At 42.4% G+C, this 24,754-nt stretch overlaps 1 protein-coding gene across 1 annotated transcript in view; it reads left to right on the forward strand.

Annotated features, from left to right (window-relative positions):
• LOC125460728 (V-type proton ATPase 116 kDa subunit a 4-like) overlaps positions 1-24,754 on the forward strand; it is a 74,782-nt gene that overhangs the window by 24,676 nt on the left and 25,352 nt on the right. Inside the window, exons 5-10 of the mRNA XM_048548532.2 lie at positions 1,468-1,593; positions 5,456-5,553; positions 10,076-10,202; positions 12,061-12,143; positions 19,302-19,395; positions 23,798-24,010. Coding sequence (XP_048404489.2) covers positions 1,468-1,593; positions 5,456-5,553; positions 10,076-10,202; positions 12,061-12,143; positions 19,302-19,395; positions 23,798-24,010 — 741 coding nt within the window. The remainder of the gene's footprint in view (positions 1-1,467; positions 1,594-5,455; positions 5,554-10,075; positions 10,203-12,060; positions 12,144-19,301; positions 19,396-23,797; positions 24,011-24,754) is intronic.

Here is a 24,754-nt window from a genome sequence, read left to right on the forward strand (position 1 = left end):
TACTATTGGTGGCAACTGTTTTAGATATTTCCTTCCTATATTGTAACATTGACTGTACTTCAAGAAAGTATTTTCTGGGCTTTGGGGTATCCTGGGGCCATCTAAAGTTACGGTCTACTTGTGTCTTTAATGTTAAATTATAACTTGTAATATTGACATCTCTTTTGACCCTAATATCAAATTTTACTGCTGTAGCTCCATGCAGGTAACTATACCAATTTTTGAAAGACTAGAGAACAACTTTCATGGCCTCCAGAGCTTCTCAAATTAGTCTACAGTGAATTAAACATTGCTGGATGTGTTGTCATTGATGTGCTGCAAAGAAACTGTTTTTATGATGCACCTGCTTCCCTATTGAAGGAGTCATCAATGTCTATAGCCTCGCTTGTGATCTTCAATCTGTCTCTGTCCGGCCTGAATTCTTCACTTCTATAACTTTGTAGCTTTTGCAACATTTGATAGTGCCTAGAATAGGTTGTTAATATAATCTCTTGGATAACCTGGTTTTTCATATTTCTTGATTTGAAATATTTCCATTACAAATTGTCACTTGGTGGTATTTAACTTGAGGCTTGCTGAAGAAAGACGTGCTGTTGAAGCTTTTTGCCTTGCAGTCATCAGGACCGATGCATGATTACCAAAGTAGGCATCAATTTATCTTGTGCGAGAAGAGAATGCTGGTTGGTTGGCAAGTTGACATTGGTCAAGCTGCATGGAGACTTTGCCAGGGAACCATTGGTCCTCCAACCTTTTTGGTTCAAAAAAAACAAACTAAACAAATGGTGGTCAAAAACTCCTTGGCGCATTCTTTGTGGTAATGTTTTGATCTGAGTTGACCAATCCAAACACACTTTCTTCTCATGCAGAATAAATGTTGTTCCCTTTGAAATTTTATCTTCTTGTGTGTGTCCTGATTCATGACACAAGTAAAGCTTCAATAGCATGTCTCTTCTTTTCCAGTGTCTCCAGTACCGTAGCTTCTTTAATATTGCTCCCTTGCTGCACTTCCCCCGGATTTTGCCACACTCCATGTCCAGTTCCTGAATTTTCCTCCCCAGTCCAATATTGTTTTTTTATTGCTGGGCTTGGGCAACACCCTTGCAAAATTTAACAGAATCATTTGCCTTCGAAACTTTGTCCATCTCAATGTTCCTTTAGCCTCCATTGTTCCCCAATGTCTTTAAGCTTTTGCTGATTAACCAACTTCCACATCATTTCTCCCCCTTTGTCCACTTCCTTCATGTTATCTCCTTCCTTCACAGATGCTGCCAGACCTGCTGAGATTTTCCAGTAATTGCAGTTTTTGTTCCTGACTTACAGCATCCACAGTTCCTTCGGTTTTTATTTCCTACAAGATTTTTGTTTGGTTTTCATTACTGTTCCAATGCCTAGTTGTACTGGCTGATAGTCAGTGAGAGTTAACTCAAAGTTGCACTTTTTTTTAGTATGTTGCTTTGCCTTTCCCAGGTGGCTCTGGAAAAACTCGAGAATGATTTGAGGGAGGTGAATCAGAACCAACAGACTTTGAAACAGAACTTTCTGGAACTCACTGAACTCAAACACTTGCTGAAAAAAACACAGGACTTCTTTGAGGTAGCCTTAAACAAAAACTGTGGCCTGAAGTGCAAAGAGTATTGGAATTTTGGATTGTAACTGAAAGTTTATGATATTTTCACATCTCGTGTTTGGAGGAATTTTTAACCGAGTCTGATTGAAGCAATTAAATAGACAGGATAGAAAAAAAACACATAAACCCCTTGTTAAAAGGATCTACCATTTCCAATACTGGCTCGCTGACAAATCCAAAGTTGTTCCCGCCTCAAGAATTGAAAGCAGATCCCAAGTCGATGCAGTGTGTCAGTTGGTGGCAAGTCTGATTTTTTTTAAAAACCTACTCCTAATGGCCCTGTAGGTGGTGTTGGAGAGTCACCTTTCTGGGATCTTAAGACATAGGAGCACAAGTTAGGCCATTCGGCCCATTTGTACTGGCTGATAGTCAGTGAGAGTTAACTCAAAGTTGCACTTACCACTCGGCAAGAGTTATCACTGGGGGAAAGGCAATTACAATGAGATTAGGCAAGGTTTAGGGAGCATAGGATGGGGAAGGAAACTGCAGGGGATGGGCACATTAGAAATGTGGAGCTTATTCAAGGAAAAGGACCTGTGTGTCCTAGATAAGTATGTACCTGTCAGGCAGGGAGGAAGCTATAGAGTGCTGGAGCCGTGGTTTATGAAGGAGGTGGAATCTCTGGTCAAGAGGAAGAAGAAGGCTTATGTTAGGATGAGATGTGAAGGCTCAGTTAGGGCACTTGAGGGATACGAGGTAGCCAGGAAAGACCTAAAGAGAGAGCTCAGAAGAGCCAGGAGGAGACATGAGAAGTTGTTGGCAGATAGGATCAGGGTAAACCCTAATGCTTTCTACAGGTATTTAAGGAATAAAAGAATGACGAGAGTAAGGTTAGGGCCAATCAAGGATAGTAGTGGTAAGTTGTGTGTGGAGTCAGAGGAGATAGGAGAAGCACTAAATGAATATTTTTCAACAGTATTAACTCTAGAAAACAACAATCTTGTCAAGGAGAATACTGAGATACCAGCTACTAGACTAGGTGGGATTGAGGTTCACAAGGAAGAGGTATTAGAAATCCTACAGAGTGTGAAGATAGATAAGCCCCCTGGGCCGGATGGGATTTATCCTCGGATCCTCTGGGAAGCCAGGGAGGAGATTGCCGAGCCTTTGGCATTGATCTTTAACTCGTCATTGTCTACAGGAATAGTGCCAGACGACTGGAGGATAGCAAATGTGGTTCCCCTGTTCAAGAAGGGGAGTAGAGACAACCCTGGGAATTATAGACCAGTGAGCCTTACCTCAGTTGTTGGTAAAGTGTTGGAAAAGGTTATAAGGGATAGGATTTATAATCATCTAGAAAAGAATATATTGATTAGGGATAGTCAGCACGGTTTTGTGAAGCGAAGGTGGTGCCTCACAAACCTTATTGAGCTCTTTGAGAAGGTGACCAAACAGGTAGATGAGAGTAAACCGGTTGATGTGGTGTATATGGATTTCAGCAAGGCGTTCGATAAGGTTCCCCACAATAGGCTTTTGTACAAAATGCGGAAGAATGGAATTGTGGGAGATATAGCAGTTTGGATTGGAAATTGCCTTCTGAAAGAAGACAGAGGGTGGTAGTTGATGGGAAATGTTCATCCTGGAGACCAGTTACTATTGGTGTACCACAAGGGTTGGTGTTGGGTCCACTGCTGTTTGCCATTTTTATAAATGACTTGGATGAGGGCGTAGAAGGATGGGTTAGTAAATTTGCAGACGACACTAAGGTCGGTGGAGTTGTGGATAGTGAAGAAGGATGCTGCAGGTTGCAGAGATACATTGATAAGCTGCAGAAATGGGCTGAGAGGTGGCAAATGGAGTTTAATGCAGACAAGTGTGAGGTGATGCACTTTGGTAGGAGTAACCGGAAGGCAACGTACTGGGCTAATGGTAAGATTCTTAGTAGTGTAGATGAGCAGAGAGATCTCAGTGTCCTTGTACACAGATCCTTGAAAGTTGCCGCCCAGGTTGACAGGGCTGTTAAGAAGGTGTACAGTGTTTTAGCTTTTATTAATAGAGGGATCGAGTTCCGGAACCAAGAGGTTATGGTGAAGGTGTACAAAACTCTGGTGCGGCCGCACTTGGAGTATTGTGCACAGTCTGGTCACCGCATTATAAGAAGGATGTGGAAGCTTTGGAAAGGGTGCAGAGGAGATTTACTAGGATGTTGCCTGGTATGGAGGGAAGGTCTTATGAGGAAAGGCTGAGGGACTTGAGGCTGTTTTCATTAGAGAGAAGAGGGTTGAGAGGTGACTTAATTGAGACATATAAAATAATCAGAGGGTTAGATAGGGTGGATAGGGAGAGCCTTTTTCATAGGATGGTGACGGCGAGCACGAGGGGACATAAATTTAAATTGAGTGGTGAAAGATACAGGACAGATGTCAGAGGTAGTTTGTTTCCTCAGAGAGTAGTAAGGGAATGGAACGCTTTGCCTGCAACGGTAGTAGATTCGCCAACTTTAGGTACATTTAAGTCATCATTGTATAAGCATATGGACGTACGTGGAATAGTGTAGGTTAGATGGGCTTGAGGTCGGTATGACAGGTCGGCACAACATCGAGGGCCAAAGGGCCTGTACTGTGCTGTAATGTTCTATGTTCTATGTTCTATCGTGCTGCTCTGCCATTCAGTCATGGCTGATAAGTTCCTCAACACCATTCTCCTGCTTTCTCCCCATAGCCCTTGATAATCAAGAGTCTATCTATCTCAGTCTTAAATGTACTCAATGACCTGGCCTCCACAGCCTTCTGTGGCAGTGAATTCCATTAATTCACCACCCTCTAAATTTCTTCTTATCTCCATTCTAAAAGGCCTTCCCTTTACTCTAAGGCTGTGCCCTCGGATCCTAGTCTCTCCTACAAATGAAAACATCTTCCCAACATCCACTCTGTCCAGGCCATTCAGTATTCTGTAAGTTTCAATTAGATCCCCCCCTCATCCTTCTAAACTCCAATGAGTATAGTCCCAGAGTACTCAAACATTCCTCATTCTTGGGACCATTCTTGTGAACCTCCTGTGAACCTGGTCCAGGGCCAGTACATCCTTCCTGAGATATGGGGACCAAAACTGCACACAATACTCGAAACGTGGCCTGATCAGGGCCATATAAAGCCTCAGTAGTACATCCCTGTTTTTATATTCAGGTCCTCTCAAAATAAATGCCAACAGTGCATTGATATACTGGTATTGTTAGGAAGGATATCCCAGAGTTTTTGACCCAAAGACACTGGAAGAATTATGAATTTCTTCTTTTAAAAAAAAATCATTCCTGGAATGAGGGCATTGCTGGCCAGGCTATAATTTATTACTCATCCCTAATTGCCCAGAGGACAGTTAACAGTCAACTGCATTTCTGTGGGTCTGAAGTCACATGTACCAGGCCAGGTAAAGGTGGCAGATTCCTTCTGGAAAGGGCATTAATGAAGCAGGCGGGAATTCCTGACAAAGAAGAAGTTTCTTCGCTGTCATTAATACCAGATTTTTGTTTCATTCAAATTTCACCATCTGCCGTAGGATTTGAACCTGAGTTTCCAGAAAATGGACTAATAGTCTAGCACTACATGCCTAGTGGCATTGTCCATTCATGTTACTGTTACGTTGCTAAAAGGGTTTGCTGTCGCACAAAAAGAAATATTTCCCAAAGACCTAACTGGACAGAAATTTCCACCAGCCACCGGTCTGAGGTGGGATGTCCTGGCATTCACCAATGCCACAGAGAAAAGTATTAGAGATTTGCCTTGCATCAATCAGATGGTCTTACTAGCTCAGCAGAAAACCATGCTCACCATCTTCAGCATTATTTCAGGACTGCATTAGATTGTAAAAGAATGGAATTTCTTTTTGCAGACTGAAGCGAATTTGACAGATGATTTCTTCAGTGAAGATACAATGCACCTATTGGAATTGCAAACGGCATCTGGGGTGATTGCTCCTGGCAGGCTAGGGTAAGTGAAGTGTGGCAATGACATGGCACAGTTACAGGACATGCGGACAACTCTTGGTCACTCGGCACATTTCATTTGGTTACTGGTATCTTGGCCTTTATAATCGGGTAACAAGTTATTGGAAGTTCTTTAATTACCGCATTGAAAGTACATCCTGTTTGTCGTTGTGCGTGGGGTAGTGCAATGTAATGCTCAGCTCTTCAGACTAAATTAATGTGAAACTCCTAAGCATGAAAGACACACACAGAATCTCTTCATAGGGGTCTATCTTCTTAATTAAACATGCAATGTAGGTTGGTAAGAGTTGAAACCGCTGAACCTCCGACTGAGCACTGGGCCACCTAGTGTTCATGTCGTGAACACCACCTAGTGTTCATGTAGTGCCAAAGTCTGGCATACAGATGCCAACATATAGAGTTCTGGTACAGTTGCCACCTCTGAATTGTCCCTGCTGCCAAATGCCTACCCTCATACTTCTGCCATTGGTTGCCTGGCACTATTCAACCTACCACTTGAATCGAAAGTGCTGTTTCTTACCCGATTGGCAGGCAAGAGTTATTCAATTAAGCAGCCCTTTATCCCATTCAATACTTCCACAGCTAAATAAACAAAGTTCATGCCCCTGTTAACCTTCTGCTGACAGGCTAGCAACTGACTTAAGGAAAAATTAACTATGGAAATGGACATAAGAGCTCACTTTGCCTGTGTGCTTCCATGTGAGAGAAAGGGGTGGGGAGGCTGAAAGGAATATGAATGTTTCCTGGCCTCCCAGTGGCAGTGTAAAAGAAATTAATCTTTAATTACCGGAGGCTCTAGGCTAAACTTGGCAGGTTCCCAGTTCTAGGTGCAGGTTCACTTCCTGTAATTTATTTACCCTTTGGCTTCCTGCCTCTGCTCCAGCGTCTCTACCAGTCAGGACCACAGAACAAGGGCTTGCTAAGGATTGACAGATCAGCCCTCTTCATTCGCCTGATGTGGAGCGACTAACTCCAGAGAACCTGCCCATTATAACATTATTCAGAACAACAAAGACTCACCAACACAGCAGTTGATTGATACATGCCCATTGCCCTGCACAAATTTAGTGGCCTAGGAGCCTTGGCATTGTCATACTGAACCTAAGCTGTACTTCACTTATGGCCAGTTGCAATTATTATGGCCAATCATGTTTAAATTAATGGTATAACCTCAACAAAACTTTGTAGTAGTTCTCTATCGTATCTGAACAAAACTTTCACTAGGCATGACATGCAGAAAAATTGAGTATGATTTGTATTTATCTCAATTGGAAATCTAACGAGTATTGCTGTCGATGAAAATTGGCCTCTTTTCCACTTTTTGATATTTGCTTCGAAGTGGCATGGATGAGATGGAGTGACCTGCTTCTCTGCAAATTACTTTGGGAAGTCCCTTTTTGAGCCCCGCTTTCACCACCATCATTCATTCCTCACCCAACCCCGCACCCCCCGCCACATCCTGCGACATCCCCACATCACCAGACCTTAGCACAGAGGAAAGCTCCAACCATTCTCAACAGCTTCAGCTTCTGTTTGTTGCATTTGTTCCTTTGAGATCTAAGAGCTGTAGGTTAGAACAGGATTGTTCTTTACAACTGTGCGATTTGTGTTTTGAATGCAATCAGACTGTTGGGATGACTGTCTCCTCACTGGCCATAAAAGCTTCAGGTTCAACACATGATACTCATCATAAAATTGTGCACAAAACAACCATGCTGGTTTTCAATGAAAAGATTTGTTGAAAGCAATTATTTGACAACAGTATTTAAAAAAGTGACCAAGGATTTTATTAAGGTCCATTTAGTTAATAATGTTGTGTGTTCCTTTTAAAGACTACGGGCATGTGGGTGTACTTTGATGTAACATTAAGTTGAAGGACATTACAACGTGATTGTGTTGCTCAACACTATTACATCTCATTGGGGTAATGTGTTGGGAATGGAGCCCTGTTTTTTCTGGAGTTGTCATTATCGTAAAAGATTGTTTTAAAGAATGCAGAATTACTCCATTTAGCCCTTAGGTTGACACAAGGACCAGGTTTCTATGCTGAACAAATATTGCCATTCATTATGAATTAATATATTATAACTGTAGAAATCACAATGAACAGTTGGCATAATTCCACTCGAGTTCTAACTCTCTTTTAAACTCATTACATATAGGTATACACAGACACAAAATTGCATGGGTGTTATGGGCAGGCAGACAGACAGATTGAGAAGGCAATTCAATATTCCTTCTTCAGATAGTTTAACTTGTTCACAGGAGGCACAGGATAACTGGTTCATGCTTATAGAAGTCTGTCTTGTTAATTAAAAGTCACAGCTTACAGCAACTGATGAGGGAAAATAAATTGGCTTTCTTCAGACCTGTGATGTTTTCTATTGCTTAGCAGTAACAGTTCCTTTCCTTCCAAAGGTCCAATGGCTTCTTACTCAAATATTTACACCACTCCCATGTCCACTACCAAGCTGTTCAGTTACCTGGGAGCCAGCCATAGCTATTAGCAGGCAGGAGGGTTTTATTCCATTGGTTTGTGAAATGATATCCATTTCTCCAACATCTACTTGTTGCTAGCCAGGTCTCTCTTCGTACACAATCCCCCTGGTTCCAGCTCCGCTGTAACTAGATTTTCCCCCAGTGCTTGAACCAGCAGCTGTGGAAACAACACTTTACAGTGAGCGTAAAGTCACTTGCTTTTGAAAAGTGCAACTGTCCCTGGCTTTTCATACCTTTTCGGATTTCAGCCCACAATGAAAAATGCAGAACAATAAAAAGATACAGTCTTTACAGTTTCTACATGTTTGTTACCCGGTCATTGTTACATGTTGTGGCATCTGCAGTGCACAAGCTGGGCTCGGCATTTCCTGTAACTATCACATGTTGAAGTACAGAGCCATATACCACTCTGGTATATCTGAGAACAAGAAAACATTATCCTTTTCTGACTGCCTGATTTTTATAAAAAAATTTTAATTTCTGTCTCCACTCCCGACCATCTCCCCAGGCTGCCTATCTGGGGTATTAAGACCAGTTAGAAAAGAAAGTGTTATATCAGAACATAGGCCATGCCACTGTGTCAGGATCCTAATATGAGGATCATATGCAGGTGCCAAGCTGTCAGGTCAGGAGCTGTCCTCTGGTCCATGAGCTGGCCAATTGGTGGCTAGATTTCATGCTCTTGCCACCCAGTTCATGGTGTTCGGTGGAATTTGGAAGCTGAAGTTCAAACAGGCATCAGAGCTGCAGCCTACTGCTCTAAGCAAATATCAGAAGCAGATCAGAGGGCATTATCTAGAATGAAAGGATTGGTTTATAAGGATAGTTTTGGACAGGCTGCACTTGTTTCCACTGGGTTTTAGAGTGCAGACTGACTTGGTTGAAGTTTGAAAAATGCCGAATGGCCTTCACAAAGGCAGATATGTGAACGATGTTTCCTGTTGTGGGTGAGTCCAGAGTTAGTAGACACTGGTTTAAAATTAGGAATTGCCCTTTTAGGTCAGAGGTGAGAAGAATATTTTTCAGTGGGTTGTGCAACTTTGGAACACTCTCTTCCCTCAGCAGGCAGTAGAGGAGGGGTCATCGACTACCTCAAAGGCAGAAATAGATTTGTGTTCAGCAAAGGAAAAGGTTTTCGGGTGTCATTGGGAATTTGGAATCCTCAAATCAGCAATGATCTGATTGAATGGCAGAGCAGGCTAAGGGGCCGAATGGTCGTCTCCTATTCCTATTTTGTACGCATGTATTTTTGAGAGAGAGGGTGCCCAACACTGACATTGAAACAAATGCCCACAGCTATTGGGTCCCCAGTGTGAGCCTCCAAGACAACCTGGGTCTTTGTCTGTACAGTCCACCACCAGTATCTATCCTGCCCAATGCTTAGGGGAAATTGGTTGAGAAAGTCCGCTTGCTCTCTGACAATTGGTTTTAAATTTTTGTGAGCCATCTGCTGCTTGAGAGTGGGTAGCCGTTACACCCCATTTCCCATCTGAGTCAAGATAGTGCAGGCGTGCGATGGTGCTGACAAACAAACATGCCCGCTAGCTACGCAAAATTACAGGCACACCCACTCCAGCTGTTGTCTTTATATCGGGGCGAAAACCCTGTCCTACTTATCTCGATACTCTTCTCCCTTGAGTAACTGAGCAGGACTACAGTTAATATGTTGTTTTCTTTCTTTATTGTTTCATGGGATATGGGCATCGTTAGAAAGTTCGGTATTTGGTGCCCAAACCAAACTGCATTTTCCAGGCAATTCCATAAGTCACCAGGTAGTCAATGGCATATTATATAAATATTCTTTATTATTTTATCTGCCAGAAAGAAGGTGTGACTTGAACTTTCCTCCTCCAGACATCAGCCTGGCTCTCGGGATTAATTGTCCAGTGGTATTGTCACCACACTACTGTCTTCCCCAATTTCTGTGACCTTACGCTGTAGTTTAATGACTCTCTGAGATGATTGTATGCCATTTTGTTGTGGTTTTTGGTGACTGATTATTTCAGGTTTATAACTGGCGTGATCCGGAGGGAGCGGATGGCTGCCTTTGAGCGTTTGCTGTGGAGAGCTTGCAGAGGAAATGTCTACATGAAGCAGTCTGAGATGGAAGTCCCCTTGGAGGATCCAAACACTGTAAGGCATTCTTAAAGCAACTCAAGAATGATATCGAGCACCATTTCTTAATCATTCTAATGTCAAGGTCTGATGAGAAAAGTGAATGTTAGGAATCGTAAATGAGAGAATATTCAGCAGGTCCCTGAAACTGAAATTGATACATTGGTTGCTGATACTTCATCAATTTACTCCACTCTTCATTGTAAATTTCTTTACCCAAAACTCCTTAGCAATAATAGGCAGTGTGCTTGCCACTGTCTATCCATGGACAGAAATTGCAAGATTATCTACTCAATGCTCTGTTCAGGGTTTGCTTCTGTTCCTACCAGGGAGGTTGAAAATGCACGGACCACCACCGATCACTTCACCCTCTTATTTTCCTCCACCCGTCCCCAAAAATGACCAGCCTCTCCTGAACACTTACAGGATTTGTCAGGCCCTGAAGATCAGCAAATGTGACTGGCTGTTCAACTAATGGGGCCAGCAGATTACTTTTGCCATTGGATTTGTAGCCATATTGGGCTGCACTGAGATTGAGCCCTAGTTCAAGTACAGAGTTTTTATCCAAAATGCTAATTTACTGGCTTGGTTGGAGAGCGTTACCATGACCAGAACAGCAAAGTGACCAAAGCAGAGTGTTGATGGAGGTTAGGAGGAGCTGATACAAGTCAGAAGTGCAGACAACTTGTCAGAAAGAGGACAATCCTCCTTGGAAACACCAACACGCCTTCGAGCTTTCAGGTGCCCAGTGACATCCAATGTTTCTTTTCTCCAAAGATTTTAATATTAAGGATTATTATGGTTATATGTTTGCATTGTCAGTGATCTGGTTTGTAATGGAGTTAACCTACTATAAGTGCAGACAACACCGTCCCCACCCCCACACCACCCTCTCTTTGGAGTATGTGTTTCACTCAGCTGTCTGACTTTGGGGCGACTCCAATTGGCTGCCCCGTAAACCAATGTCAGCAGTGATTTGTAATTCAAAATAATTGCACGTGGAGCTCTTACGACGCCACTGAAAGGGGAACTGGAATTATAGAATTGTAGAATCCTGACAATGCAAAAGCAGGCCACTCAGCCTGTTGAGTCTACACTGACCCTCTGAAGGGCATCCCACACAGACCCGGCCCCCTACTCTACCCCTGTAATCCTGCATTTCCCATGGCTAATTCACCTGCCCTATGTTTTCCTGGACACTATGGTCAATTTAGCACGGCCAGTCCATCTAAACTGCTCATATAGAACTGTGGGAGGAAACACACACCGACATGTGGAGAATGTGCAAACTCACACGGACAGTCATAGAGGCCTACAGCATAGAAACAAGCCCCTCAGCCCAACGTCCCCATGCTGCCCAGTGTTCATTATTAATGTAATCCCATTTGTTTTCATTTGGTCCACATCCCTCTGTACCTATCCTATCCATGTACCTGCCCAATTGTTTCTTAAGTGACAAAATTGTATTTGCCTCCACCACCATCTCTGGCAGTCGATTCCAGACACTGACTACCCTCTGTGTGGAGGTACAAAAATGCCCCTCTGGACCCTTTTATATTTCTCCTCACTCACCTTAAACCAATGCCCTCTGCTTTTAGACTCCTACCATGGGAAAAGCTGTTGGCTATCTACTTTATCTTTGCCTCTCATGATTTTATACTCCTGTGTAAGATCACTCCTCAGTCTCCTACGCTCCAAGTGAAAAACGTCCCCGTCGATCCACCTCTCCTTATAAACTCAAACCTTCCAGTTGCTCAAGTCAAACCCAGGTCTGTGGTGCTGTCAGGCAGCAGTGCCAACCATTGAGCCCCCGTGCCATCCTAATGAATGAATTCTAGTCCTTCTTGCTGTCTATTTGATGGATTATGTTTTACAGCTTGTGGAGGTCCAGAAGAATGTGTTCATCATCTTCTTTCAAGGGGACCAGTTGAGACACAAAGTCCAAAAGATTTGCGATGGGTGAGGTGATCCTTTTTTACTGCAGTGGATATGAATCACATATCAACACTTTGTGGGCACCTCATTTTCTTTTTAATAAGTTTAAAAACCCAAGACACACCACAGGGCTTCACAGATGGGCCTTCTATTTTTTTTAGGTATTTTCTTTTCCTAGAAACTGGGTGAATAATGTCGGAGATAGTGAAATATTTACAAATTGGAGATCATGCTGAAGATGTCTAAGAGTTGGGATGTTGTGTTGAGGTTGTACAGTGCGATGGTGAGGCATCTTGTGGACTATGATGTCCAGTCCTCGTCGCCCTGTTCTCGGAAGGATGTTATTAAACTGAAGAGGGTTCAGAAGAGATTTACCAGGATGCTGCCTGGAATGGAGGGCTTGAGTTATAAGGAGAAGTGAGATAAGCTGGGAGTTTTTTTCACTGGAATGTAGGAGATTGAGAGGTGACCTCACAGATGTTTCTAAAATCATGAGAGGTTTTGATCAGGTGAAAAGCAAAGGTCTTTTTCCCCTTGGGTGGGGGATTTTAAAAACTAGAGGGCATATTTTTACAGTGAGAGGATAAAGATTTAAAGACCTAAGGGGGAATATTTTTCTTTAAACACGTAGTTTGTGTGTGGAATGAACTTCCAGAGGAAGTGGTGCAGACAGATGCAGTGACAATGTTTAAAAGACTTTTGGAGAATGAATATGAATATGAATAGGAAACATTTGGAGGCATGTGGGACCGGTTTAGTTTGAGATTATGGTTGGCACAGGCTGGTTGCACAAAAAGGTCTGTTTCTGAGCTCTGTGATTCTGTGTGCACTTTGAAGCCTGACGCATTGAGTTCAATTCAGGTCGATGCTCTCCTCTGCACTGCAAAGACTGACAGACAGAGTGGCTATAATCTGTCAGTTAACAATCAGTAACCTCCCTTTAGGAATGATGAGCTGGAGATGGAGGTGAATTTAAACAATTGCCTTTGTCCTCTTATTGAAGTTTTGTTTGCTTGTTAGTCCTCCTCTTTTTTTTTCACGCCTGTCCCTTACTGAGGGTAGAGGTAGAGGAGACCTATATTGTAATGTGCACTCAAATGAGGATGGTGAAAAGTTTATAATGTTGCTTCTCTACACTATCATAGATACTGGGTACCTAGGTATAGATACTTTCACCAAATTGAAATAGTAAAAGAAAATTAGCATGGGATTGCAGAGTTAAAAGCCCAGAATGAAAATTTTTTAAAAAGTCTTTTAAAGTATTCAAGTCCTTTTGCAACATGAGTCTGTGCCTACTGGACTTCAGAACACCATGCTGCGCTGCCTCCCTCATGAGCTGACCTTCTTCCAGGACTCGCTCTGCTTCCCACTTCAGGACCCAGACCATGAACTACTCTGCTCCCTGCTGTCACTGTTGCTGCTCTGGGCTCTGGCTGCGACTTCTTTCCCTTCACTTACCCCTCCATTCTCTGGGTGGGGCAGTTTAAGGAGCTAAATGTTAGGGCGGTGAGGGAGACGGGTAGAGAAACTGCTACAAAGAGGTGGTGGGGGGAAAGAAGAAAGAAACAGGAGCTGGTGAGCAGGGGAGCTCTGACTGGAGCGTCTAACTCTAATCTTGGATTCGGGTCAAAAGGTGTTCTCGGATCCTGTTTTCTTTTTAATTCCAACTAGTGAAATAAACCTACAGCAAAATTCTTTATGATGAAATCGAAGAAAATGTTCAAACGTAGGCATTTGTTTCAGTAGTCCATTCACTTGCACACTTACTCAGGAAATTAAGACAGACGAGACCGGACAGAAGAGGTTACAAATTACAAGTTTTGGTAAAACGGGTAATTTTTAAAAAAAATAAATTAGCTCGCATGAGTCACAACCTCCCATTGGTCAGAGTTCAAAAATAGCTCCTGTGTTGAGCTGGGCTGCATAGCTTCTCCTTCTTGCAGGCAAAGTGTTAGCTTCTTCCCAGCCAGCTATGGGGAGACAAAGGAGAGTCTGAAGCAAGGTGCCAACTCAGCCCAGAGTCCTGCTGTCCCTGTGGAGGTCAGTCAGCAACAAACTCGGCTCCCAGATCGGATGCTTGCTTAATTCATCTAACTCCAATTTCAGTCATGTCAGCTACAGACATTTCAGATGCTGATGGTCTATCTCAGTGGCTAACTAGAAGGTCAGTAAGCTAGAGGGTGTAGCTTTACCTTCCCCATTAGAGTAACAGTAACGCGGACGTGATGGATCCTGATGTTTTACTTTGTTCAGAACTGGTGGGAAGTAGACACTCAATTCCAAGCCCTTTGTGTCAATGTTTTTGAGAAGATTTGGAGCTCGTATTGTTGATGCAGTTGTTGACTGTCTTGCCGAGATGGTAAGTTGGTTTGCATTTTTTTCTATCTTTTCGGTCCTGAATATGTGGAATGCTACGGCGCTGAGTTTCTCTAATCCCGGGATTAAATTTACCAGCTTGGTGAGCAAATCGATAACCTTTTGTGCCAGTTTTAGCTGGAAAACTTAAGAAATGAAGGGGCTTCAAAAGCTTCCAGAAATATGACCTTGTGACTTTGACCATCTTGAGTTCAGCAAGGTTGGCCATTTTTACATGAAGAGCATTTATATCTGAAAACATTGTGGGTAGAATGGTTTTCTGTGGAATTTGTGTCCTCTGACCATGGCACTGTATTAAAGACTGAGCTTTAGCTTCTGAGGTCCTTCTCTATAATACCTCTGTGGCTCAGATGTATACATATACAATAGTGATCACACATGGAACCTTAGTGAATAGGAAACCAACATGGTGGCTGAGGGGGTGGGAATCCAAATAGCAGCTGCATATTTCTTTCAGCAGTTGCTGTTGAGACTAAGCAAGTAAACTGCTGACTATCAATGCAACTGCTTGCATTGTTGGTGTTTTTTTTCACTGCAACCACCAACTTGGAAACACCTCCCAGAAACAGAAAGGAGGTGAATTCTTGAGAAACTGAAGGTTGTGGTCATCTTAGTATTTGTGTGCATCCCTCAGAGGCTCCTCAGAATTTACTACCCCAATGTATTATCACCATTACAGTTAGAAGGCCTTCATCAGTTCAGTGGAGAAATAAAATAGGCAGTGCCAAGCTGCAAATTCTTGCTTAAACTCATGCATCTTGTGTGTGTTGAAAAGGGTGAAGATCTCGAGTGTCCAAAATGCTCTGCTGCATGGTTGCAATGTTCTTGCTATGTCTGGTTGAAAATAAAGGTGTGGCATCTAAGTTTATGTAACAGTCCTAAACAGAACATGTAGCCACCCTGTCTCATTTATAGAAGACTCAAAACTATTCCTAAAATACTAAAATCTATGTATGACTGTGATTTCCCAGTATTCAATTGAGTGACAAGAAAACATTGTCATCCCATTTCAAAACACCAGCAGCAAGTTTCAACTGAGTTTGCAAAGCTGCCAGTCAGTGGCTTTAGGTGTGAAGTTTTCAGTTATTGCACAGTAAGAGAAGAGCAACCGATGCTGAGATGAAAAGTGACAAAAGGCTGGAGATGAACATTCAGTTTCTACAACCCAATTCAACAGCAGCTTCTAGGAGCACTTAATTTCATCACTTCTACATCCTAAGTCAGTGGTCACACAAACAGATGCTTTATTTATTTTAAACTAGTTATGATGAACACCCTATAGATACTGTGGATACCAGTGCATGTCAGACACTAAGAATGCTGCAGCAATTAACTCCATCTACAGGGCACGAGTCAGGAGTGTGATGGCATATTCCCAACTTGCTTGGATGAGTGCAACTCAAATAACACTTAGGGAACTTGACGCCATCCAGGACAAAGCACCTTGATGGGCACCACATTCTCTGACTTCAACATTCACCAAAGCATTGTGGCAGGCTATAATCTACAAGATGCACTGCAGTACTTCAACCCTTTGATGTCACCTTCTGAACATTTGGCCTGTACAATTTAGAAGGCCAGCAGATGCACGGGAACACCACTACCTGCAAGTTTCCCTCCAAATCACTTGGCATCTTGCCTTGGAAGTACATTGCCACTCCTTTTAGTGTTGCTGGGTCCAAGTCCTGATCTCCCTCCCTGAGAGTGTTTGGGCTGCACTGCACCCCCACCCCAAACACTGCAAGCAGCTCCCTGCCAGCTCAAGGGCAATTAAAGATTGGGCAAAGTATATTGGTCCTTTCACCACCCATGAACAAGTAATTATAAGGTGGTGTTTAGATGGGAAGAATCCTGGACTTATTAGCATCATTATTTTTACCTACTAACAGTGTTGCGATTAATATTTCCAAGGAACGTGGCTGTAGATCCAGGCATTGGTGATTATCCTTCAGTTCCTGATAATAGCTTACCTGCAGGAGTTCAATAGTCAGGATATTCACTTGAACAGATAGCCCTTGTGTGGTCTGATTACTCCAGCTACCAGCTTGATTGTTGTATTCAGACACTTCATATGATTGTGTCTGATTCTCTGCATAAATAATCTCATTTCAGCTCCCAGCCTGTTTTAAAAGATCACTTTAAAGGTTGGTTGATTCCTGCAGACATGAAACCCGGCTGATTTCTGACAATTAACCAGTTTGCAATGCCACCTTTTACAGTGCAGTGCTTTAATTTCACTTTACTTTTTAAGCTAAATGCTGCGCGACTGATTACAATATGTGCTTGTGTGAATATTTTGTGTTATTCGCTTTGGGGAAGATGTATGTTTTCAAGTAGGAGGAGAGCAAGGTCCCTTCATGACAATGAGACTGTTACTTTTGCGTTCTTACAAGCACCAGGCCATGCGGTCATAAGGCCTGTGGCTCAGTGGCAACTCTCTTGAATCTGAGTGACAAGGCCTACTTAGGCCCAGGCTCCACAGACACATTTAGGTTACCATTTTATTGATGTACTGAGGGAGTGCTCCATTGTCAAAGCGTGGTCGTTCAGTTCATGGCTTACGACAAGGGTCTCACTGTCCACTTGATGGATTCCCCAGTGATCTTTACCAATGTTTGTGTGTGGGACCTGGACGTGTGAAAATTTGCAGCTAAATGCCTCGTTTACAATACATTACAGTCAATGCATGTCCTGAAGTTAGAAAAGTGTTGTACAAATGCATGTTGTTCATTTTTTTCCTTGTTTTATTCTGAATGCCTCTCTTTGTCTTTGTCGATGGGCTTCTATTCAGGCTGGGTCTCAACAATTCAGTTTTTTAAAGTGATGCCTGCCTGTTTTTGTAGTTCATTTGCAATTGTTGGTCACGATTTCTTTTTTTCAACCAGCATCTATTTATGTATTTTTTTTCTATCTTTCTGGTTATTTATTTACTACTGCTTTTAGTGTTTGTGGTACTCCCTGTATCCCTACTTTTTAAACGCTTCCTTACTATTTTCTATTCGCTTGTGATTATAAAGTACTAGATTGTGCACTTACATAGCACCTTTGACAACCCCATGGCATTCCTGAAATGCCCCATAGTTAATGAATTACATTTGAAGTGAAGGGAGTGCTGCAGTAGAGAAATTACAATGGCAAAGCTATTTGCAAAGGAGGATCCCACAAGCAGCCATGCGATGGCAGCTGGGTAATCTGCTTCAATGATGTTAGTTATGGGACAAATGTTGACCGGAACGCTGTGAGTAACACCACCTACTCTTCAAAATAGTGCTGGAAGAGGACAAATGGGTCCTTCCCGAGCTTTTGATTCCGAGGACCCTGAAAAGGATAGTGATAGAAGAACAATGCAATGAGCAACTCCAAGTGAGAGACTGCTGCAGCAATAAGAGTTCCTGTAGTTCCCACTGTTGCATTGGGTTGCTTGAAAGATGTGACCCATGCTCAAAGAAATAGTTACAGTCCATGTTTATATTGCTGAATTAATAATTTAACTAATAACCTGGAGTATTGTAGGGACATGCCAACTCACCGTTCCATATGGACTACTACCTGAGATGAAGGTGTTGACCACCATTCATTTTACGTTTTCAATCTACAAGGTCTGCTTTGCAGAGGCAAACCACCTCTTGGTTTAACTGAGTGGAGGCAGTGGTGTAGTGGTGATAGTACTGGACTAGTAATCCATGCAACCCCAAACTAATGTTCCGAAGGCATGCTTTCAAATCCCACTATGGCAGATAACAAACTGTGGAGCTGGATGAACACAGCAGGCCAAGCAGCATCTTAGGAGCACAAAAGCTGATGTTTCGGGAAGGATCTCGGCCCAAAATGTCAGCTTTTGTGCTCCTGAGATGCTGCTTGGCCTGCTGTGTTCATCCAGCTCCACACTTTATCTTGGATTCTCTAGCATCTGCAGTTCCTATTATCTCTGACCACTATGGCAGATGAGATTTGAATTCAATAGAAGCCTGGGATACAAAGCTAGTCTAATAATGATGTGGCAGTTACAAACATTGTTGTAAAAACTCATCTTGTTCATGAATGGACCTTTCAGAGAACAAAATCTGCTGTCGACTGACTCTTAGCTGGGACTCGGGGTGGATAATAAGTGCTAGCTAATCACTTCTTTTAAAAGAAAGCCAGAAGTCTTTTGATTTATTTTGTGTTAGTAACTGGTTATAGGTTCTTGAAAATCTAGGACATTAACTGTTTGGACACAGCAATCATCAAAACCCAGAAAATAGCACTAATAATTTCAGCATAGTGTAGAGTTTGAGGAGAAGTAGATTTCAGATTTTGAGCTCTCCTGCCCTTCTAGGTGATGTTACTGTGGTGGGTGGTGCTTATGACACTCCTCAGAATTAACCCTTTCAGACTCATGCATAGCAGCGCTGGGAGTTGATTTAACATCCAGTCATGGCATTTTCGACCATTGCAAATCAGTTAATTCTTGCAATTTAAAAATAAAGATTTGAAATCATGTAAAGTGACCGTGAAGCTGCTTGTAAAGTTCATGAACTGGTTCACTGAGGTTTTCTTCACAAAAGGTCTATCATCAATGCCCAATCTCAGCTATTTGGGACTACAGGATGCATCAAAACATTCATTCCTAATTGAATTCTGAAGTGGCCTCAGAAATAGCCCAGCTGTAAGCAACAGCTAAGCACAAGTGGTTAACTGAAGACTACTTCCATTTCTCCAAGCATGCCAGGATGTAGATAATAAATGTTATTTTTGCCAGTAATGTTGAATCCTCTTTCCTTTTATTTTATCAGAAAGTGGTAATTTTCCTCTGGTTTGCCTCAGGTTCCGTGCCACCATGTACCCATGTCCTGAATCTGCCAACGAACGTCGCGAAATGGCTGCTGGTGTGAAAACACGCATTGAGGATTTAAATACTGTAAGTGAGGAGATCCCAGCAGCAATGGCCTTTATCCAGCTGGAAAATGCCTTCCCTGTACTGTTGTCAGCTGAACACCAAATGCCACGTGTCTCCCTCTATTGCCATCAGTCGGGGTCAAACTAATCACTTATTGTGGGAGAGTGAGCCTGCCAAATCAGGCGGAAACATTTCCTCAACTTGAGAAGGGCACAAGGTTTTTAAGAGAACCTCCTCCTCACAGCCTCATCACCCTCATGTGGAGGAACATTGCCATGCCTGTAGTGGTGCAGAGTGAACATCCAAGAAGTCCCTTCCTCTCAGCAATTTATGGGGACTGTCTTCGCCGAACTGTCTGCAGTAATTCAATGAGAAGCCACCAGTTGGCGACAGTCACTAAATTCCTCATCCTAAAAATGGGCTGTAAAAAACCACAATAAACCTGAGTCATAGACTCGTACAGCACAGAAACAGACTCTTCAGTTCAACCAGTCCATGCCAAATGTAATCCCAAACTAAATTAGTCCCACCTGCCTGCTCCTGGCCCATATCCCTCCAAACATTTCTTATTCATGTATTTATCCAAATGTCTTTTTCAATGTTATAATTGTACCCACATCCATCACTTCTTCTAGCAGTTCATTCCACAAATGAGCACTCTGTGGTGGAGGGAGGTGAGGCATTACCCCTCTTGTCTTAATTAAATCCATCTCCACTCACCTAAAAAATATGCACAGTCTTGAAATCTCCCATCCTAAAGAAAAGACACCTACCATAGATGGGGACAATGCTCATGATTTCATAAATCTCTATAAGGTCACCTCTCAACCTCCTATGCTCTAGTGAAGAAAGCCTCAGCCTATCCAGCCTAACAATATCCTTCCTATAACAAGGCGACCAGAACTGGACATGGTACTCCAGAAGAGGTCTCACCAATGCCCTGTACAACCTCAAAATGACATCCCAACTCCAATGCTCAAAGGACTGAGCAATGTTAAATACATTTTAACCACCCTGTCTATATATGTGAGTTGAATATAAGTTGCGTGCAGAAGTGCTGCTTAAGGCCACAAATCCCAAACTGATGAGTCAAACTCATTGCTTAGTTTCGGGACTGGTGCTCTTGCAAATCTAGGATATTAACTGTTTGGACCCAACAATCAACAAAACCCGGAAAATAGCACTAATAATTTCAGCATAGCTTATAACCTTCTCCTCAACACCATGCACCCCTCTGAAAGAATGTTTCAGAAAAAAATGCAAGACTATGCCACCAAAAGCAAGTGCCCAAGGGGCGGTTCCAAAGTAACCTTTTACAACACAGTAAAGGAAGTTTAGTATTTAGTGGAGTTCTATTCTGTAATTGTAGGTTTGTCTGTGAAGGGTCTAACTTATGGCCTATGAAAAGCAGCTATAGTAGTGGCAGTGCATTTAGACAAGATCTTTTAGCTGAACTGTAGCTGTGCTCAATATCGTATTATCAAGAGGGAAGAAAGCATTTTGTGTTTTGTGGATTTTTGTTTTCAAGAAATGGCTTGCGAACTGCAGGTGAAAATCTCATATCGTAGGTTTCTGTGTCATTCCTCTGTGCCCACAGCCCCCACCTAGCCCTAAATAAGTTTAATGGAGCCAAAAGCATAACAAACTAAAACTTTGCAGCACTTTAATGTTGAGAAAATTCTATTTCTGAAGCCATTAATGTAAGAGATCCCAATGCATGGCTTTCAATTTAACAGCAACACCTGCCATACGTAACACATTTTAGAAATGTACTAAACTAATGGGCTGAAGCTGATTTTAACGATACCATTGGTGAAAACGTTGAGTATAGTTCTTGCTAACTTCACTTATGGTCCTATCCTGTTTCTAAGAGAAATTTTCGTGGAGATTCCATCCTCTCAGTTCTTTGAGCTGGCAGATATCGCCAAGATAAACCCCTAATATGATTGTGTTTTCAAATAGCTTCCTGTTTCGTTGTGGCTGGTGACCAGTTTAGTATTGATTCAAAAGTGAAATGACAGCGTTGCAAGTTGGATCTGAGTACCACTTTAAAGTAAAAGGTGCCCCTACTAGCAGCCCTCTTGTGCCCTTTGTAGGTTTCAAATGTAACTGTATTAACAACCAGAAGGTGCACTATATGAGCCGCTAATGTTCCCTGCATGTGCTCATGCAGATTTTGGGCCATTGTAGATGGATGCTCACACCCAAGTGCTGGAGATAGCAATAGTACTGGAGAAACTTTGTGTCTGTGTGTGTGTGTGTGTGTGTGTTTGTGTGTGTGTCTGTCTGTCTCTCGCTCTCTGCCTCTGCCTTGGTGGAAAATGTATCCTCACTTCAACAGAAACCTACAACTGATTTTAAGACCACTGTCACTGGAGGAGTCAGCAACACTTAAAGTGGCATCCAAGGCAGACTTGATGAAACACTGCTGACAAAATGGGACCATACTTTATGATTCCTGGATCCATATAAAGTGGAGATTAGCGATGATTGTGCCATTTCCATGTGCCATTGCCCTTTCTGCCCCTTCGCCAACGTTGCTGTTTGCTTCAACTAGCCTTTCCATTTCCCTTCGTCACTATCCTGCCCTATTTGCACATCATATTTCCTCTCCTATCACCAGATACATTCATTACTAACTATTCTACCCTTCCTTTCAGTTCCATCCATTTCAGACACTACTCCCTTCTTCTCCATAACAGTGCTGTCCAAAGGCTAAAGTAACTGTGGACCGAGGGCAGGAGACCTCAAATGCAGAATCTGTAGTCCTGGTCAGGGTGTATTGTAATAGCAGAAACTAAATCTTATTCTGAAGCTTTGCCTGTGAAATTTTTGGAGAGATTGATCCAGTTTTTATTAGCAAATACTTACACACTGTCCCAAGTCATTGGGCATTAGCTGTGAAATGTCAGCCAAGTGTAGTCAACAAAGCTGAGTGTAAAATATAAAGTGAATTGTACGCCTCTGAATCTATGCAAATTGTTAAAATGGAGTAAAGGACATCTTTAGACCCTCTGCAAATCCAGCTATTTTAAAAAGTGAACTAGTCTCTGGAAAGACATTGGAGGTATGATGTAGTAAGTTTGCAGGTGACGCCAAAATTGACAGCGTAGTGGACAGTGAAGAAGGTTACCTCGGAGTACAATGGGACCTTGATCAGATGCGTCAATGGACCAAGGAGTGGCAGATGGAGTTTAAATGTGAGGTGCTGCATTTTGGAAAGACAAATCAAGGCAGCACCTGTACACTTATTGGCAAGGCCCTGGGAAGTGTTGCTGAGCAGAGAGACCTTGGAATGCAGATTCATAGTTCAGTGAAAATGGAGTCACAGATAGATATGATAGTGAAGGCAGCGTTTGACATGCTTGCTTTTATTGGTCAGTGTATTGAGTATAGGAGTTGAGAAGTCATGTTGCGGCTGTACAGGACATTGATTAGGGCACTTCTGAGGTATTCTGTGCAATTCTGGTCTCCCTGCTATAGGAAGGACGCTGTGACACTAGAAAAGGGAAAATGAAGATATGGCCAGGGTTGGACGGATGAGCTACAGGGACAGGCTGAATAGTCTGGGGCTATTTTTCCTGGAGTGTCGCAGGCTAAGGGGTGACCTTGTAGAGGTTTAGAAAATCATGAGGGGCATCTATATGGTTAATAGGCAAGGTCTTTTCCTCAGGGTAGGGAATTGCTAGAGGGCATAGGTTTAAGGTGAGAGGCGAAAGATTTAAAAAAGGACCTGACTCTCAACTTTGTCATTGCAGAGGGTGATGTGTGTGTTGAATGAGCTGCCAGAGGAGTGTTGGAGGTGGGTACAATGACAATGTTTAAAAGGCAGCTGGATGGGTATATGAATGGGAACCGTTTAGAGGGATATGAGTCAAATACTGGCTAGAATTGTATAGGATATGTAGTTGGGATGGATGAGTTGGACTGAAGGGTCTGCTTCTGTGCTATCTCTTTCTCTGTGAATGATGACCTGTAATGAGTATTGATGCCAAAAGTTGAGACATTATGCATGTGCATTACCTTGGCCTCAGTGGAAATCAGGTTGGACACTTTTTTTTCCACAAGTATAGACCTTATCCTGATAGGATTTGGTTTTATCTGGTTTCCCTTTGTATTAGAACTTTAGAATGCTATTTGTAGGTTATTGATATCATTTTAATATTGTTGGCCTGTGTTCACTGCTTCTCCTGTAATTGTTTCTATTGATTAGTTATTTTAGAGTCAGTCTATTACAATAGTTGCATTCTTTCACCTATCACAATATTCTCTTACAAGTAGATCTGAGAATGCAATGATTAAAAAGGTGGGGGATCATCCATTTGTTGTTGGTTCCTTTTGAACATGATCTTGTTTTATTCATTTAAGACACAAACTGCATTTTTCTGAGCACTTCTGAGAAGTTGCTTCATTAATTTTTCAGGTACTTAACCAGACTGAAAGCCATCGGCGCCGTGTACTGCAAGAAGCAGCGAAAAGCCTACGAAATTGGCAAGTGAAGGTTGTGAAAATGAAGGCGATCTATCACACGCTGAACCTATGCAACATTGATGTGACCCAACAATGCCTGATCGCAGAAACTTGGTGTCCAGTCGCTGATATGGACAGAATCAAGATGGCACTCCATCACGGCAAGGTGAGCAGTGAACTGTGAGTAATGCTCATAGTATCTCTGGAAGCTGTTAGGAAGGGATTTCCAGAGCAAGTTCCTTGAAAATAGGATTAACCCAGTTGCTAGTCAAATAAACATGTTGCTTATGTCAGCTACACGTGCCTGCTGGTTTTTACTTGCTCAAAATTAAATTTGTGTATACAATGAAGACTTTCTTCCCCACAACCACCGGTACTTAGTCTTGAGTGTATTTGTATGTTCTGAACACAAAAAGACCTGGCTGACCTCGTTGTGGAGGAACTGGTTTGAGCTGCTGTTTTGATTAATTAAGCTCGATTGCTGCTCCAAAGGAGGTCTTGTTAGACATTGCTTAAGGGTGGGAATGTAAATTTTAAATTGTAGGTTTCTATTAAATGCTCAATAGAAATAAAATCAGATTTGTACAAAAAAGACTTTCTTACCCACCAACTGCCAGCATTCAGTTCTGGGTTCAGCCCAAGTTGAGCGAGCAGAACTTTACTCCTTTTTACCTTGGTCACAACATCCTTGCAGGATATTCAATGAAGGAACATGAATTAACAAGAGAACTGTTGTGTCATAAAAGCATTGTGCTGCAGGATTTGATTTGATTTATTATTGTCACATGTACCTAGATATAGTGAAAAGTCTCATTTTTGCATGCAGTACAGGCAGATCGTAACATACAAAGATCGCAGGGTGATTGAACAGAGTGAGGAATGAAAGTTATGGCTGCAAAGAAGGTGCACA

Source organism: Stegostoma tigrinum, chromosome 18 (genome assembly GCF_030684315.1).
Source record: "Stegostoma tigrinum isolate sSteTig4 chromosome 18, sSteTig4.hap1, whole genome shotgun sequence".
Classification (NCBI taxonomy): Eukaryota; Metazoa; Chordata; class Chondrichthyes; order Orectolobiformes; family Stegostomatidae; genus Stegostoma; species Stegostoma tigrinum.